A 19672-nucleotide genomic window follows, 5' to 3' on the forward strand; every position below is an offset into this window, starting at 1 on the left:
AACATATGGAGACTAAACAACATGCTACTAAAAAAACCAATGGGTAAAGGATGAAATAAAAGAAAAAAAATCAGAAAATACCTTGAGACAAATGACAATAAAAACATAACCTTACACAATCTATGGGATGCAGCAAAAGTGTTTCTAAGAAGAAGTTCATAGCAGTACAGGTCTTCCTCAAGAAACAAGAAAAATCTCAAATAAACAACCTAACCTACTACCTAAAGGAATTAGAAAAGAACAAACAAAACACAAAGTGAGCAGAAGGAAGGAAATAAAGATGAGAGAAGAAATAAAGATTAAAAAAAACCCAAACTAACAGAAAAGATCAGTAAAACGAAGAGCTGGTTTTCCGAAAAGATAAACAAAATCTACAAACTCTAGCTAGGCTCACCAAGAAGAAAAGAGTGGGCCCAAATAAACAAAATAAGAAATGAAAAAGGAGAAATAACAATTGATACCACAGAAATATAAAAAATCATAAGAGAATACTATGAACAATTATATGCCAAGAAATTGGACAACCCAGAAGAAATGGACTAGTTTCTAGAAACACACAGCCTGCCAAAATTGAGTCAAGAAGAAACATAATTTTAACAGAATGATCAAAGTGAAACAGAACCTGTAAGAAAATACTCCCTGCAAACAAAAGTCCAGGACTGGGTGGCTTCACTAGGAATTTCTACCTAACCTAGAAAGAACTTAAACCTATCCTTCTCAAACTGGTCCACAAGGTTGAAGAGGAGGGAACTCTACCAAATTCATTCTATGAAGCCACTATCACCTTGTTACCAAAGCCAAAGACACTACAAAAACAGAAAACTATAGGCCAATACCTTTGATGAATATAGATACAGAAATACTCAAAATGTTAGCAAACCGAATCCAACAATACATTAAAAGGATCATACACCATGATCAAGGGGGATTTATCTCAAGGATGCAAGTATTTATCAATATCCACAAATCACTCAATGTGATATACCACATTAGCAAATGGATGAATAAAAATCACATGATCATCTCAATACATATAGAAAAAGCAAACAAAATTCAACATCCATTCATAATAAAAACTCTTGTGAAAGTAGATACAGATGAAACATATCTCAACACAATAAAAGCCATTTATGACAAACTCACAGCCAACAATACTCAACCCTGAAAAGCTAAAAGCCTTCCCACTAAATTCAGGAACAAGACAAGGGTGCACACTCTCACCAATTCTATTCAGCACAGTACTGAAAATCTTAGCCACAGCAATCAGACAAGGAAAAGAAAAGGTATCCAAATTGAAAAGGAAGAGTAAAACTGTCTCTGTTTGCAGATGATATGATTCTCTATTCAGAGAACCCTAAAGTCTCCACACAAAAATTAGCAGAATAAATGAGGCTTCCCTGGTGGCGCAGTAGTTGAGAGTCCGCCTGCCAATGCAGGTCCGGGACACAGGTTCGTGCCCCGGTCCGGGAAGATCCCACATACCGCGAAGTGGCTAGGCCTGTGAGCCATAGCTGCTGAGCGTGCACGTCCGGAGCCTGTGCTCCGCAGTGGGAGAGGCCACAACAGTGAGAGGCCCGCATACCGCAAAAAAAAAAAAAAAAAGCAGAATAAATGAATTCAGCAAGGTAGCAGGATACAAGATTAATATACAGAAAGCCGTTGCTTTTTTTTCCTCTTCGTTGCTTTTCTTTACACTAACAATGAACTATCAGAAAGAGAAAGTAAAAAAAAATCTCGTTTAAAATCATCTCAAAAAGAAAAAAAAAAGAAAACCCTAAAAATAAATTTATCCAAGGAGGTGAAAGACCTATATGCTGAAAACTATAAAACACTGATGAAGAAAACTGAAGATAACTCAAAGAAATGGAAAGATGTCCCATGCTCTTGGACTGGAAGAATTAACATTGTTAAAATGGCCATACTACCCAAAGCAATCTACAAATTTAATGCAATGCCTATCAAAACACCCATGACATTTTTCACAGAACTAGAACAAATAACCCTAAAATTTACGTAGAACCACATAATTCCCAGAATTGCCAAAGCAATACTGAGGAAAAAGGACAAAACTGGAGACATAACACTTTCAGACTTCAGACAATAGTACACAAATCTACAGTAATCAAAACAGCATGGTACTGGCACAAAAACAAACATACAGATCAATGGATAGAACAGAGAGCCCACAAATAAAACCACACACCTACGGTCAATTAATCCAGAACAAAGGAAGCAAGAATATATAATGGAGAAAAGACAGTCTCTTCAACAAGTGTTGTTGGGAAAGCCAGACAGCTACACATAAATCAATGAAACTAGAATGTTCCCTCACACCACATACAAACTCCAAATGGATTAAAGACCTAAATACAAGACATGACACCATAACTCCAAGAAGAAAACATTGGCAAAACATTCTCAGATATAAATTGTAGCCATATTTTTTTTATATCAGTTTCCCACGGCAAAAGAAATAAAAGCAAAACAAACAAATGGGACTTAATCAAACTTAAAAGTTATTACACAGACAAGGAAACCATCAACAAAATGAAAAGACCACTTATGGAATAGGAGAAAATATTTGCAATGGATGAGACCTACAAGGGGATAATATCCAAAATACACAAACAGCTCATACAACTCAATATGAAAAAAACAACCCAATCAAAAAATGAGCAGAAGATCTAAAACTAAATAGACATCTCTCCAAAGAAGACATTCAGATGGCCAATAGGCATATGAAAAAATGTTCAACATCACTAATTAGAAAAATGCAAATTCAAACCACAATGAGATATCACCTCACACCCATCAGAATGGCTGTCATCAAAAAGTCTACAAATAACAAATGCTGGAGAGGGTGCGGAGAAAAGGGAACCCTCCAATTCTGTTTGTGGGAATGTAAATTGGTGCAGCCACTATGGAAAACAGTATGGAGGTTCCTTAAAAAAGGAAAAATAGAGCTATCATATGATCCAGCAATCCCACCCCTAGGCATATATCTGGAAAAGATGGAAACTCCAATTTGAAAAGATAGATGCACCCCAGTGTTCATAGCAGCACTATTTACAATAGCCAAGCAATGAAAACTAGTCAAGTGCCCAACAACAGTGTATTGGTTTAAGAAGATGTCATACATACACACACACACAAACACACACACACACACACACACACACAATGGAATATCACTGAGCCACAAAAAGAATGAAATACTGCCATTTGCAGCAACATGGATGAACCTAGAGAATATCACACTAAGTGAAGTAAGTTAAAGACAAATATCATATGACATCACTTATACGTGGAATCTAAAACATAATACAAATGAATCTATATACAAAACAGAGATAGACTCAGAGACACAGAAAACAAACTTATGGTTACCAAAGGGCAAAGGGACATGGGGAGGGATAAATTAGGAGTATGGGATTAGCAGATGTAAACTATTATACATAAAAGACATAAGCGATAAGGGTTTATTGTATAGCAAAGGGAACTATATTCAATATCTTGTAATAACCTGTAATGGAAAAGAATCTGAAAAAAATATTTCTGAATCACTTTGCTGAACACCAGAAACTAACAGAATATTGTAAATCAACCATGCTTCAATTAAAAAAAAAGTATTTCTTGTAAAGTCAGGAGTTAGACAAAAAATAAGAGTTATAAAAAAACTATTTTAAGGTGAAATTGTTACTTGCAAATATAAAGCGTTACCTGAAAAGCCCAAAAGAATCTAGTGAAAAATGATTATAGACCATAACGGAATTAAAACTGAGTAAGGTGGCTAGGCACATATTTAAAATACTTAAATCAACAATCATCAAAATTACAATATCAACCAGTTGAGAAACAAAATGGAAAAAAAGGACTCCATTTATAACAGCAATTAGAACAAAACGCTAAAATATATAGGAATAATCTTAACAAGAAATCTGTAATATTGGCATCAAAGACCAATTGACAAAGCCTTAAAACATACTGAAGCATACAATAGTAGAATGGAGTGTATGCCAGGTTCTTATATTGAAAGGCAATACTGTAAAGCTAATCTATAAATTTAAAATGAACCCAACTGCAACAAGTTACTTTTGTTGAAATTGACAACTGATACTGAAATTCATATGGAAAAATAAGTAAGCAAGAATAGCCAAGAGATCCTAAAAAAAGAATTAGCTATCAGAAACTGTCATAATATTTTTTAACCTTTTACACATTTAATGATTTTTATTTACTAACTATTCAAAACATTAAAAAAATTATACGTTATTTGCCAATATTTTAAGAACCAAAAAATGCTTCTGTACAATGCTAAGTGATGGAAAAACATAATTTCACAATCGGTATATCTGTAGCTATGTAAACCTTTATGCAAAGAGAAGACAATGAAGTGATTATCACTGGAAGGTTTTCAACCTAATTATCAACTTTTCTGGATTTCTCAAATTTTCTAAGTGTTACGATTATGGTCTGAACAAGGTAAAATTGATTTGTAATTACTATTTTAATAGCTGTTCTCTGTGAAAATCATTTCTTCATGGATATAATAACGATAAAGTTTAATATGTCTTGTTTTTAATTGAACTGGATTTTAACCTTGCATCTGTGAAAGCAAGTAATATATATTTTTAAACTTGAAATAAATCAATAAAAGAAATGGTGATCAACTCTAGAGAGAAATCATAGTATCTCACAATGCTTATTTTTAAAGGTCATATTTTGAACATGTATATGAATTCGTCAATGAATAGTATTTGATAATAATCTAATGAAATATAAAGCACAGGTTTCCTCCTAGCCAACATAACTAAACATGTATTTGATATCTACTTTGTCTGGAGCATGAGGGTAGACACTGGATTAAAAAAAGTACATAGCAAGACAGGAGACAAGATGGCGGAGCAGAAGGACTTGAGCTCATGTACTCTCACGAAAACACCAAAATCGCAACAAACTGCTGAACAACCATTGACAGAAAAGACTCCAATCTACCAAAAAAGATATTCTATATTCAAAGATGAAGAAGCCACAACGAGACAGTAGGAGAGGTGCTTTTGGCAGGTGGGCGACCCACAAATAGGAAAATACTTATATTGCAGAGGTTCTCCCACAGGAGTGAGAGTTCTGAGCCCCACGTCAGGCTCCCCAGCCTGGGGGTCTGGCAGTGGGAAGAGCAGCCCCCAGAGCACTTGGCTCTGAAGGCCAGTGCGGCTTTAATGTAGGAGCTCCGCAGGACTGGGGGACAGGACTCGACTCTTGGAGGGCAAACACAAGGTTTCACGTGCACTGGGACCCTGGACAAAGCAGTGACTCCGTAGGAGCCTGGGTCAGACCTACTTATGGGGATTGGAGGGTCTCCTGGGGAGGCAGGGAGTGGCTGTGGGGGCAAGGACACTGCTGGTGGAGGCCCAGGGAATACCCACTGGCTGCCATGTTGGCCTCACCCAATGGCCTGCAGGCTCCAGAGCTGGGATGCCTCAGGCCAAACAACCAACAGGGTGGGAACACAGCCCCACCCATCAACACACAGGCTGCCTAAAGCCTTACTGAGCTCACAGCCACCTCTAAACACATCCCTCGACACGGCCCTGCCCACCAGAGGGACAAGACCCGGCTCCACACAACAGTAGGCAGGCACCAGTCCCTTCAACCAGAAGGCCTGCACAGATCCCTGGACCAACCTTACCCACTAGGTGCATTCCTATACACTAATAACGAAAGATCAGAAAGAGAAATTAAGGAAACAATCCCATTTACCATCGCTTCCAAAAGAATAAAACACCTAATTTAAAAAAAAAATGTCATGAAAAACCTAGGGGTGAAACAGGAATAAAGACACAGACTTACTAGAGAATGGACTTGAGGCTATGGGGAGGGGGAAGGGTAAACGGTGACAAAGCGATAAAGAGGCATGGACATATATACACTACCAAAAGTAAGGTAGTTAGCTAGTGGGAAGCAGCCGCATAGCACAGAGATCAGCTCGGTGCTTTGTGACCGCCTGGAGGGGTGGGATAGGCAGGGTGGGAGGGAGGGAGACTCAAGCGGGAAGAGATATGGGAATATATGTATATATATAACTGATTCATTTTGTTGTGAAGCTGAAACTAACATACCATTGTAAAGCAATTATACTCCAATAAAGATGTTAAAAAAAAAAAAAGAATAAAACACCTAGGATTAAACCTAGCTAAGGAGGCAAAAGACCTCTATTCTGAAACCTACAAGACTGATGAAAGAAACTAAAGATGACACAAACAAATGGAAAGATATACTATGTTCTTGGATTGGAAGAATCAATATTTTCAAAATGACTATAATACCCAAGGCCATCTGTAGATTCAATGCAATCCCTATCAAATTACCAATGGCATTTTTCACAGAACTAGAACAAAAAATCTTAAAATATGTATGGAGACACAAAGACCCTGAATATTCAAAGCAATCTTGAGAAAGAAACAGAGCTGGAGGAATGAGGCTCCCTAACTTCACTCTACTACAAAGCTAGTCAACAAAACAGTATAGTACTGGCACAAAAACAAGAAATATAGATCAATGGAACAGGATAGAAAGCCCAGAGATAAACTCATGCACCTATGGTCACCTAATCTATGACAAAGGAGGCAAGAATACACAGTGGAGAAAAGACAGTCTCTTCAATAAGTGGTGCTGGGAAAACTGGACAACTACATTTAAAAGAATGAAATTAGAACATTCCCTAACACCATACACAAAAATAAACTCAAAATGGATTAAAGACCTAAAGGTAAGCCCAGACACTATAAAGTCTTAGAGGAAAACATAGGCAGAACACTCTGACATAAATCGCAGCAATATCTTTTTGGATCCAACTCCTAGAGTAATGCAAATAAATACAAAAATAAGCAAACGGGACCTAATTAAACTTAAAAGGTTTTGCACAGCAAAGGAAACCATAAACAAAACGAAAAGACAACCCACAGAATGGCAGAAAATATTTGCAAACCAAGTGACTGACAAGGGATTAATCTCCCAACCTAAACATCCACCAACAGAAGAATGGATAAAGAAGATGTGGTACATAGATATAATGGAATATTACTCAGCCATAAAAAAGAATGAAATAATGCCATTTGCAGCAACATAGATGGGCCTAGAGATTATCATACTAAGTGAAGTAATTCAGACAGAGAAACAAAAATATTATAATATCACTTATACATGGAATCTAAAAAGATGATACAAATGAACTTATTTACAAAACAGAAACAGACTCACAGACTTTGAAAACAAACTTATGGTTACTAAAGGGGAGAGGTCGGGGGGAGGGATAAATTAGGAGCTGGGGATTAATATATACACACTACTATGTATAAAATAGATAATCAAGAAAGACCTACTGTAAAGCACTAGGAACTCTACTCAATATTCTGTAATAATCTATATGGGAAAAGAATCTGAGAAGAATGGATATATGTACATGTATAACTGAATCACTTTGCTGTACACCTGAAACTAACACAACATTGTAAATCAACTGTACCCCAATATAAAATAAATATTAAATTTAGAAAAAGGACATAGCATGATTCCTTCTTTTCAGTTTATAGCTGACAACAAAAATAACTGATATTCACGGAATTCTTTTTTTTGGTTATCCTATTTATCCTCATATTTGAGGCAGTTGTTATTAATATCCTTCTTTTATACATGGGACAACTGTAGCACACAGCAGTTATAATTGAGTTAGAATATTAAACTTTAAAAACTCAATAGCAACTCATAGCATATGTAAATGATAACTCAGCAATGCTCACAAAAAAAGAAAGAAAAACGGCCATTTTCCCAAGGAAAAGTCAGGAGAATCTTCAAGGAGAAGGCAGGAACTAAGTCAAGCCTTAAAGGGCTCAATCACATGGCAAAGAATAGAGAGCAGGCTCCAGAGGAGACAAAAGCATGGAAAACGTCCCCACAGAATCAGGAATTAGCAAGTTCAGGGAATAATGAGCAGACTTATTGTTTTAAGCAAAGGATTCACTTAGTTAAGTGGTTGGAAAAGAAATTTGCAAAGTAGGTTTATCATCTTCCTAATGGAGTATCTAAATTCATGATTTTGCCACGTATACTTTTTTTATTCCTTGAATGTCTTGTTAAAGAAACATGCTTAAATGAAACGTCTGGGATTGGTTTCTAAATAATCCAGTGTGTATGGTGGGAGGCGTGGGGCTGATGATGAAACGCTAAGTATCTGAGACTTAGTTACACTCTTCTTTCTTCCTTTGTATGTCTGAATTTTTTCAAAATAAAAGATTTTTAAGAGGCACTTAAAAACATACTATTATTAAAGAAGTGGGGTATGTATATATACATCTATCTGTGTGTGAAACCATTTACAACTGAAAACCATTTACAAGTATGCACTATATGATACATACAACTTTGTTCCTGGGGTTTATAGACCCTTAAATTTAAACAAATAATCTTAGGTGGTACAGTCTTTTATACTCAGTCTCTGGTCAAGAGTGTTTCAAACTCACGGACATTAGCCTACCACTGCTTAGCCTACCTAAGCATTCCTCTTAATGCTTAGCATCTGTTGCCGACTGATAAAATTTTAGTCTCAGAGTTAAAGGAAACAGATGTTACTGTTCTTTAGAAAAATAATTGAGATTTTCAATATGAAAATGTTATTAAAGGGAAGGGAGGAAGCTAAGAAGCAAGCAAACATATTCGATCACAATATAGAGGGAAAGATGATTAAAACAAAGGTGATAAGGGAAGTAAAATTCGTTTACTATGTTTTTTTCTCAGATCCTTCAAATCATGCAACCTTTTTCAAGGTACTCTGTGTTTTTGTACATGCTATCTATTTTTTTCAACCTTCTGGTCTCAACTCAAGAGTCATCTCTTCTGAAAAGTGTTCCTTGTCCCTACTCTCTACACCAAGCAGAGTCTGGATCTTTGTACACCTATGTGTTACACACATACCTGCCACCCACCAAATTGTAGTGTAATTGTCTCCTCTATTTTACTGAGGTTCTTATCAGTCCCCTGTGCCTATTAAACAAAATAGTGCACAGTAGTCACTGAAAAATGCTGAAATAACAGGAACTTGACAACAATTGCAAATAATGAGCATTTTAACAAATACAAGAGAAAATTTTAACAAATTCAAAAGCACACTTAGATTACAAATTAAAAATGCATGCTATGTTTTCTTTATTTAAGAGAAACCGCCACACATTGCTTTGTATTTATATTTACTTATCAATGATATTTTAGAAAATTCAGAATGAAGAAGCAAATATATTTATGTTTATGGTAAAGGACCGGGCTGTAGGGTAAAATAAAGGTCTGAGAGAATTTCTCCTCAGCATCCAAATCTTTTATCACTAACTGGAATTCGGAGAAAGTTCAATTGAGCAGCCAGCCTCGAGGTGCCTGCATATGGGACAGTGTGTGTTTTTCTGAGTCCACTTAATTTGTAAGAGAGACATCCTCAAGAGTTCTGGATGCCTGAGTAGGCAAGCTGGCTGGCAGAAAATTCTTGGACCTCAAATAGTTCTCAAACCTAAGGTTTACCTAATTTTCATCGAGTACACCCTGTGACAATGCCAGGGAGTATACAATGGCACGCTATTCAGTTTAATAAATTTAGCTAACTATTAAACATTAAATAACACACATTGGAACTAAGGAGTTATAAAACACAAGACAACTTGTTTCTTCTGGAGGCTGTAGGGAAGAATCTCTTTTCTTGCCTTTTCCAGCTTCTAAAGGCTGCCTGATTCCTTAGCTTTGTGACTTCCTGATCACTCTGACCTTGACAACTTTTGTTATGATTGTCCCGCCTCCCTCTTACAAGGATCCTTGTGAATAAACTGCCCTGTCTCCCCATAATTCAAGATAATCTTCCCATTCCAAAATTCTTAACTTAATCACACATGCAAAGTCCCTTGTGTCAAGTAAGATAACATATTCACAGTGTTTTTTTTTTTTTTTTTAAACGGGGTTGGGGAGAGGGGCATTGTCTACCACACCTACATTTCCTTTTTATAAAGAGGTATCCAGTAACATTCCCTAGACTCAGGGCTGCCTGTAGCAACATCTGGAGCACATCCTCAAATACGATCAGAATGGTAACCTTTGGGGTCCTGGAATACAGGAGCCCTGCCCTGACCCTAACTGGCAATGAAAATCCCAAACTTTTTTTCTCCAAAGGCCCCTTTTACTATCCCTCCATATTCCAGACCCATCATACTACTCCTAGCTGATTAGAGCTTCTGATATGCTTCAAATCACTGTACTAAACTAACTTATCCAAACCAGAGGAAATACACTTAATGACTTAGTCATTTTGTATAATTCATCTGAAGTAAATCGCAATTTGTTAGGCCACTGAAATAAAAATAATTCAGACTTTCAGTTGGTCACCACTAGATCAAACTGTTCATCACTGAAAGATAGAGACTGGTCAATGCAAAGCTTTGTTTCCAAACATGAAATAACCTCTAGTGTTGACACATCTCTTTAAAATTCTCTATTCTCAAGTCAATTTGAAAAGTTAAGAATATTTATTTCAGATTCAATTTCTATCATTTTATCTATAAAGATATAATTTCTTATTTTCAGAGTCATTCCTGAACGTTTAAACTATATTAAGTATGGATATAAGGGCAAGAATTCAATACAGAGTTTTGTTTTTAGCTGTATAAATAAAAATGCGTCTAAGTAAAAGAATACCCAAAACATTAGGAATAGAGGAAAAAACAGGGCAAAGATCCAAGCAACAGAACATAACAAAGAAGGAAACATTGAGAAAAACAAAAGAAATACACATATTGATATGCTAAACAGTGCTCTGCCCAAGAGGCTAAATTACTGGTTGCTAACTGTAGTTAATCTGCAGAAAAGACTTCGACTAAGCCTCCAGTATATTCATTAGTCCTGGATCACTTGAGCTTCACGGAGCTTATTTACTTATTTTTAGGATTAGCAACACAAATTATTTAACCAATGTATTGATTAAGGCCTGCTTTTATGCATATGTCTGGGAGCTTCAAATGTTGACTATGTGGGAAATACATTTTTACTGACATATTAACTAATTCTTCCAATGTAACTGAATACCAAAATTTTTTAAAACTCCAGACACTAACAATTTTACTTTTTTAAAAACCTACTGTTTTTACACAAAACTAAAGTCACTGATCCCTTTCTGGAGGTGGAAGGAAACCCAGAAATGACATTCCTGACCTAATTGTGATAGAAATTATACAGCACTGGAAATGTGGGTCAGCATTTTATCATTTACAAATCTAGGTCAGGTCAGCATTTCCCAACTAGTTTCTACTTGTAAATTCATATGCACCACTATTATCTCTTAAAATGGAGAACGTGGAAATACAGGGACAAATGTAAGGTAATATGTGAATGTGCAAAGACACCCAACACCCCGTGTGCCCAAGATAAGTGACCACAGGTGACTGAAAAGATTTATAATAACACACAAATAACATTTTCTTTTGCACCTCAACTCTGTTCTCCACTGGCAACATCGGTGGTCATTTGTGCCTATTTTCATCTCATTGTCATGGTACCTAGAGTGCATTTGCTATATTTGTGCTGCTTAATTTGAGCTATTTTATGGACACCTCACATCTAAATACGAAGCAACAAGAGTGTCACAGGTATTAACAAGAGAAAGCATACATATAACTATGATTAATAGACTTAAGAAGATGAAGATGTAAATGCTTCACATGTCCTTGATAAATGATCGATAAGAGAAACTATTCTGAAGGAAAAGTGCAAATTCTGCTATGAAAAAAGTACTCTGATCATGCAGTCAGATAAGAAAGAATGACAAAATGGAAAAACCTGCAAAAATACTGAGTCAGGGTACTGGCTACTCATTAGAATCACCTAGAGCTTTTAAAAACAATCAATGCCCAGAAATATGGACTGAATTGGGTGGGCATATAGTTTCTCAAAGTTCCCTGGGAGTTTTTACTTGCAGGCAAGGTTACAAGTCACTATGCTACAGAAGACCAGAATCTACTTCAGATACCTAATTAGCCTGAGGTAGTAGTTTTCAAAGTGTAGTTTATGGAATGTTTTCATAGGTTTATGCAGTCAAAACTACTTTTATAATGCTAAGAAAATACCTGCCTTTCTACTGTGATGCCATTTGTATTGATGGTGCAAAAGCAATAGTAGCTACAGAATTATCATCTTAACAAACTCCCTCCACCCTCAACCACTGAGGCATACAAACGCTGCTTTTCCTCTTGAATTTCCTGTGGAATTATCAGCATTGTTGTATAATAAAAAGGGCTCAAGATTTGGTGACAAACAGAGCTGTTAAGTTTAAATTTGAGCTTCACTATTTATCAGCAGTATGGTCTTGGGCAAGACACTTAAATCATTCTGCGCCTTTTTCTTCATGTGTACACTGTGGCCAATAATGCAAGTTTTCAATAAAGCTCTGTATGTAAAACACATGGCAGAGTAGGTGCTTAATCAATATTTCCTTGCAATCCAAACAATTATCTAAACTGGAGTTGTGCTTCACCACTCCTTACTAAGCACCATCAAAATGATTTTATTTATCTTTATCTTTCAAACGTAACTACTATTGTCAAGAGTTAAGGCATTCAATCATCTACTATCACTGTATTTGTTTCTAAACTAGTCTTCCAGATTTTAATCTTCTATGTAAATAGACCCTGCACATTGTTACCAGTTGGTTTTCCAAAATGCACACCATTCTTTTCCCTGCTCAAAGTCTTTATCAGGTACACAAACATCATCAAAATATAAAGGCCTTGAAATGACTTCAAGATCTGGCCCCAATCTTTCTTGTCTCATCTCTCATCATTTCACTGCTTAACTTCTATTCCTGCCAGTCCCCAAGCAACTATTCAACTTCATGCACTTTGTGTCCATAACTACCATTTCCTTTATCTGTCTGAAGGATAGAAAATGCTTTCCCAGCTCTAGCTAATGATTCCTTCCCTAATCCCTACTCACTCCTTAATATACAGGTCAGAGTGTTACCTCTTTGGGGATGTCTCCCCAGCAGTTCTGAGCCACAATTACTCTTTCCTCTGTTTCTAACATATTTCCTATGTATCTCAGCTACAAGATGAGGGAAACTATCTCACACCCTTTCTCTGATATTTGATTTAACTATGAAATGGGGGCAATAGATCCTACTTTGCAGGGTTTATGAGCATTAAATGAATATATCTGTAAGTCACGTAACACATCAACAGAGGAAGAAATGAAGACAAACTTCCTCAGGTTGATCAAGCAAAGGCTGGGCACTGGGAATGATTCTAACCCTGTTTGGCTCAGTCTGAAGCCCATGTTCTTTCCACCACACATGTAGTCTCTCTACATCCTAGCAGCTAACACATAAAATTTACTTATTTAATACTCTCCCCCACTGTACTGTAAAATCCTTGAAGACAATGAGCACGTTTTACATGACTTTGTATCCCCAGCCTCTCATTCATTTGAGTACCAACTCTGACACTGTGATGTAGAGATTAAAAGACGTAGTTTCTACTTTAAGAGCTCTGCCTAGAGAAGGGAGCAGTAAGGCAACACCTTACTGCTGTTTTCTATGCAAGAGAAACACTGGGTATATATACGTGGAGTACAGATGTCCAAATAGATACCTAAAAGGAGTAGAAGTAAACAGAAGGTACAGGGAAGGCCTCTTGGGAAGAGACGAAATTAAAAGTATTAATTCATAAATGATATAATTATCAGACTGTTTATGCTTTGATAGTTGTAAATTATTATTGCTGATAAACATTTTATGGTCTGCAAATGCATTTTAAAAAATGGATTCATTAAAATGCAGTAATTCAGATTTAAGTCATTATCATGGGGCTACCTCACAAATATACCAAGTATAGGTACAAACTCAAAAAGAAACCTCATTGTGTAGCTCTTCCAACTACAATGTACATTTTCTGAAATGTGGACAACTTAAGCTCACAGGAACAGGGCAGGAATGAAAAATTAACCACCGGGCAGTTGTTTCTATTTTCCCCCATGTCTGATTGACATGTTATATTTGAGAGCAACAGATCATTACGACATATTTTATCCTCAGTTATGTTGTTTTTATTAACAACAGCATGAGAACTTCTGGCATCTGGACATTAAAATAAGTTTGAGTTCTGGCTTCACTACCTACTAGGTGTATAACCCCCAAGCACATCAGTCTCCTTGTGCCTGACTTCCATTGCCTGCAAACATATATTCAGTTTCGAGCCTGAAATAAGACAATGCTTATAAACTGATTTTTCAAATGCAGCCTAGCACATAGCAAGTGCTAATAAACGAGAGCTATTATAGTTACTTTGAAAAAACAAGTATGGCCAGATAATTCAAATACTAATAATCTTAAACACAGTATGTCTTGCTTCTAGATGGTACATAAGACAGTAAGGTGATGAAAAGAATAATCTATCTCTGACTGTTCTATGAGCAAAATAACCCAACTTCAGCCTCGAAGAGCATATGCAAGAATTAAGAGTAACAGTCTCTCTACTCTTTTTGAATTGAAAAAGGAACCATATTTTCTAAGTTAAATAACCGCTCACTCATGACACAAGTGTATCCGTCCTATCATGTGGTAGGTGGAGAAAGAAGCTGGCCAAGGAAGGAATAACCCGCTAATAAACTGCCATCTCCTCTATAAATGGTAAACTTCTCCTGGGAAGACACTGTGACTTATGCCCCAGCTATACCCAAAGTAGCTGGCATAAAGCAAACAACAATTAATGAGTTTTCGATTAAATGTCTAAGGGTTTTGTGCTGTATGGGATTCTGCAGGAACTTCTGGGTACACAAGCTCAGCAACTTTTCACTGTAGAAGAGCTTTTTTGTCATGGTTGCTTTTGATACCATAATAAAAGGCATGCATCTTTTCCCCATAAATATGCTCATAAACGCAAATCTGGCACATGGACCTCATACATTCACCGCGAGGCCTGGTGTAGAGGCTGTTGGCATTTACCGTAACAAAGGTGAAATGCCTGCAGACATAGCTTGGGAGCTTTTTGCTATTACTACTGATTATTATTACATCTGTCCTCTGCCTATGCTGGCTTCATTTTTCTCAACCTGGAGACGTAAGCATTTTGCGAACTTTTGTGACGTATTTCAAGCTTTTCTAAAAGACCCAAACTATTAAAGGAATCTGCAATAAGACGAAGTAACACATAAAACCTTCTTAATGTGTGGAAGGGGAGGAAGGCCCGAGGCCAGACACACTCCAAGCACATTAAGCTCCTAGAAGAGAAGCCACCTCCGCAGACAACTCCAATCATTAAAATATAGCTCATAAAGTAAAGTAACATCTCTAAAGTTGAGAGAATGGAGTTGGAGGAACCTAAAAGGCCACTAATTCAACATGTGAAAATTAAGGTGTAGCACTTGGGGTTTATTTGACAGCAGGGAAATAAAAACCTGGATCAGGCCCGCAGAGAGATAAGGCGCCGCAACATAACAAGCGCAAACCCGGGCAGCTCTAATGCCTCAAAATGACCACAAAGAGTCTGAGTAACTGATGGGTTAAACCAAACCAGCGCACTTCTTCGAAACAAGTCAGGAAAGTGGCCTCGGCTTGTGAAGAGGGGCTCCGCGGCCCCGGGGTCTTTCTTGGGCTGCCGGCCCTGGTTCTCCCTGGTTGGACGCGGAGGAGCCACATGGTTCCCGGGCCTGTGCATCCTCCGAGGCCCGGGAAAATCAAGTTAGTGACAGGGTTCCCTAGCCGAGGACCCGGGATCGCCGCCCAACCCTCCAGCCCTTGTGCGGGCCCGCAGCCCCTTCACAAAGCTCAGCCGCGACCCCGAAGCCCCGAAGTTCTTACCATAGTGAGGCCGGCGAAACCCCAGCCACATCACCCTTCCGGGCCCTGGGCGGAAGAGGCGTGCAGGCCCGACTTGCCTTTCTCGCTCCTTCCGCGGTCTGGTTGGGCCTGTCAGGGTACCTCCTCCGGAGCCGCGCGTCTCAGACTCTACGATAGGCTCCTCTCTACAGGAAAGGGCGGGGTGTAAATGACGTCATTCAGCCCCGCGGAAGTAAATGACACTCTCATTGGCTGCTGGATGTCTGCCTGTGGAGCGGGCCTTTTGGAGGAGACCGGAAGTGGAGTTACTGACAGGTAGGGTCCGGAAGTGGCGATTGCCTCGGTAGTCCAGTTCTTTTCTTTTTTAGCTTTGTAGAACTCCGCAGCGCGCAAATTTATTCCTGCTTGGATTCCCCCCCCCCTACGATGTGTAAGCTTTTGGCCCTTCTGTTTATGGACTCTTCGGGAACACCTGGGTCCCCTGGGCTTACACGCAGGGCGTTCATCTCCTGGGCTCCCTTTTCAGTTTCTCCCTTTGCACCTGAGAGATTCTTTGGAATGTAAAGCGCCTTTGAAATGCCCTGTAAAGTTGTGGGATTAGGAGGACACTTGAATTCGGTGGGTTGTGTTGAGAAGGTGTTGGATCATTTCTCTAACATTGGCGTTTTGTAAATGGGTTTCATCTGGGGCTGAAACGTACTAGGCCCGTTGGGGTCAGGAAAGAACTTTCTGTGGTAACAAATGGAAAGGAACTGCGTTTCCTGAGTTCAGTAGTTGATTAGGTACTCCAGAGAAGGAGTCCAGCTGCAAGATCAATAACATGCCAACTTTTTCTTTTAATCAGTAGTATTATTCTTTAGCTTTCTCTAATTTTAATAATCCCATTAGATAAGGCTTTATTCCCCCCCCCACCCCGAGATTCTTTTTAAAATGTTATCAGTTTTTTAATGCTTTGACTTAAAGTGGGATAGAGAAAAAGAGGAAAGGAAACTCACATGAGGTGTTGATTTATGTGCTGTTCTTGGCCAAACTATGAGACCCTTCTATATTTAGGGCAGCACAGTGATTAGAACATTTGGGTTTCTCCTGTGATTACATCGTTGGCCACAGCCCAACACGTTTTCTTTTCTTTTTTTTTTTTTTTAACCATAACTGACTTTACTTTTGAATCTATTGAATTGTGAAGAGTTGGTCCAATACACAAATTTAGCAAATATTTAACTGAGCTTTATTCATGGGATCATGAGAGTGCAGCAGAGGAATAAAGATGGCCTGTTCCTTCCAGAAATTTAATGGGCATGGGAAAGAGGGGAATAAGAAATGTATAAAAACGTACTGTACCCTCCTCCTATCAAAAAACAAGCCATAATGCTCTGGCTTGTGATTGCTTTAGAGTATATCTTGCAAGTCTTGCCATTCAAATTAAATAACCTTGGCTTAGTTATGGAAATTATGTTGTGCAGCTCATCAAGCTTGGCGTCTAAAGTAGTAACTGTGTCTGCAGACACTTTGCTTTCATGTGAAGATTGTCTTCATCTTTAGGAACGCTTAGGGTAATATGTAATACCTGAAGTGCACCAGGAAACTGAAGTTGTTAAGAGATCACAATTGATGTACTATATTTATGGATTTGAATTAATTTTAGGCCATGGGCTCTTATGTACTTCAGCTTCAAAATAGGAAAGAACAATGTCAGTTATTTTAAAGTTACCCATAGAGGAGCCCAAATAGCAATAGATAAGGTTGAACATACATAAATATGTAGTTTGTTTTTCATGTATCACAGCAAACAAAGTTAATCTGATGTGTGGCAAGATCTCTAGGGCGGTGGTAATTGAGCTATATGGTCATTAAGCACATAAACTCCCTGCTCTTGGTTTTCACTGCCAGTGAACTAATGTAAGTACTATCTTACACTGCTGTTTCAAAAGTCTACTTTCCATAGCTGTGCTGTGGATTCTCATTTCAAACTATCTTGGATCATTTTCTTACTTACTAAAAATGAAATCTGACTCTGTCATTTCCTTCTTCAAAAATTATTGTCTCTCCTGCATCCAGAAGAGTATTTTTAACTTTGGTTTCATGGGTTCAGTAGGATTGTATGCAAAAATAGTATGTATTTATGTTTTTTTGTGGAGAGAATGCATAGGCTTCCCCAGTATTGTAAGGATTAAATGAGTTATTACAAGTAAGTCATCTAGCCAGGTATTGGACATACACTAAGCACTCAGTAAGGGTTGCCTGTTGTGTGCCTGGCTTGCTTTCTTCACTAAATTAAAAACTCTTTGAAGGGAGGGATAATGGTGGAGGGCTGATTGACTTGCATGTTAGGCACTCAATAAAAGGTTTTTTAAATTAATGGTTTTTAAAATTAAATTGGTATCACTTTTATACCACCAGACCACTTTCTTCCCTCTTCTCTTTTTACTTTGTGTCTAGTATTGATAGCGTTGATTATTTCCTTTTATCTGACTTCCTTTTTTTCCCTCATTCAATGATATTCACATATATTAAAAGACAATGGTTTTACTTAACTCGTTTTCTTTGATCCTCAACTAGTCTCCATAGACTGAGGTTGAAGTTCTTTGTTACCTAGTGTTCGTCTTTGTCCTTTTTTTCCTCCCTCTTTTTTTTTTTTTTTTTTTTTTGTGGTACGTGGGCCTCTCACTGTTGTGGCCTCTCCAGTTGTGGAGCGCAGGCTCAGCGGCCATGGCTCACGGGCCTAGCCCCTCCACAGCATGTGGGATCTTCCCAGACCAGGACACGGGTTCGTGTCCCCTGCATCGGCAGGCGAACTCTCAACCACTGCGCCACCAGGAAGGCCTTCCCTCTTTTTAAATTCTCTTTCCCCATGGCTCTTAGATTAAGACCCATAAAATTTTGATTGACCTGCATGTTCTTTCTTTCACCTTAAGAAATGCTTCTTTTAACTTTTCTCTACTTCCAACCCCATTTATTTGCTCCTCTGAGCAAAAATCCTTTAAGGAGTTTCTATGCTCCAAGTCCCAATTTCCCTTCTACTGTTCTTTCTTGAGATCCCTTCAACATGGCTATTGCTCCCCCAAACGCTCTTGTTAGTGTCAGCAGTCAGTCTGAAACTGTGAATTGTTCATTTCCATATATCATTGCTATTTCTTGTCTCCAAGCCTTTGCTCGTGCAGCTTCTTCTGCCTGGAATGTGTTTCCTTATCTTTTTCCTTCCACTCCTAAACCTTTTCCACCTTTTAAGATTTACATCAGATATAACTCAAGGAAGCCTCCCCTGAAATTTCAGGCTGGTTAACGTGCTACTTTTCAGATGAGCTCCCACCCTGCCTCTGCACTTTACAAGCTTGTATAATAATTCTCTTTGGGTGTTTCTATCTCACCAGAGAGCTGGGGATATGTCTTACTCATCTTTGAGATATGAAAGCCTGGTACATAGGATGTAGTCAGTGAACATTTTAATGCATTGATGGCATGCCCAAAGTCACTCAGCTACGAAGCCCTAGAGTTTTGATTTCAATCTGGGTCTTCTGAGAATAAAATCAGTGCTTTATTTGCAATACCTTGTTTTCAAGAAAGAAGGTGGCTATCTTCAAGCTAGTTCTTTTTGTACTAGTAGGAGGTCATTAATGCATTTTATAGCCCTGGGCAGTTTGTTCCTTGTCCTTTGTGAAGCTGATGAGAAAGTGAGTTGTGTCTTTTTCTAAAACACTGGCAGAAATCAGTGAACAGAGGGTTATTATAGTCAGCAAATTTTTTTTTTTTTTCCGCGGTACGCGGACCTCTCACTGTTGTGGCATCTCCCGTTGCGGAGCACAGGCTCCAGACGCGCAG

The 19672-nt window shown here is 38.1% G+C and overlaps 2 protein-coding genes across 3 annotated transcripts in view; one reads left to right on the forward strand and one right to left on the reverse strand.

The window, feature by feature from the left end:
• The window catches only part of TMEM167A (transmembrane protein 167A), a 37150-nt gene extending 21145 nt beyond the window's left edge, over positions 1–16005 (reverse strand). The window contains exon 1 of the mRNA XM_060143236.1: positions 15875–16005. Within this exon, the coding sequence (XP_059999219.1) occupies positions 15875–15877 (3 nt within the window). The 5' untranslated portion in view covers positions 15878–16005. The remainder of the gene's footprint in view (positions 1–15874) is intronic.
• A 44-nt stretch (positions 16006–16049) lies between these two features.
• XRCC4 (X-ray repair cross complementing 4) overlaps positions 16050–19672 on the forward strand; it is a 268679-nt gene continuing 265056 nt past the window's right edge. The window contains exon 1 of one of the 2 annotated variants that reach the window (XM_060146142.1): positions 16050–16168. The gene's annotated coding sequence lies outside the window, so the exon portion shown is untranslated. Of the gene's footprint in view, positions 16169–17635; positions 17753–19672 lie in introns of those variants that run through there. The other variant, XM_060146143.1, reaches the window with a different exon arrangement.

Source organism: Lagenorhynchus albirostris, chromosome 3 (genome assembly GCF_949774975.1).
Source record: "Lagenorhynchus albirostris chromosome 3, mLagAlb1.1, whole genome shotgun sequence".
In the NCBI taxonomy this organism is placed as follows: domain Eukaryota; kingdom Metazoa; phylum Chordata; class Mammalia; order Artiodactyla; family Delphinidae; genus Lagenorhynchus; species Lagenorhynchus albirostris.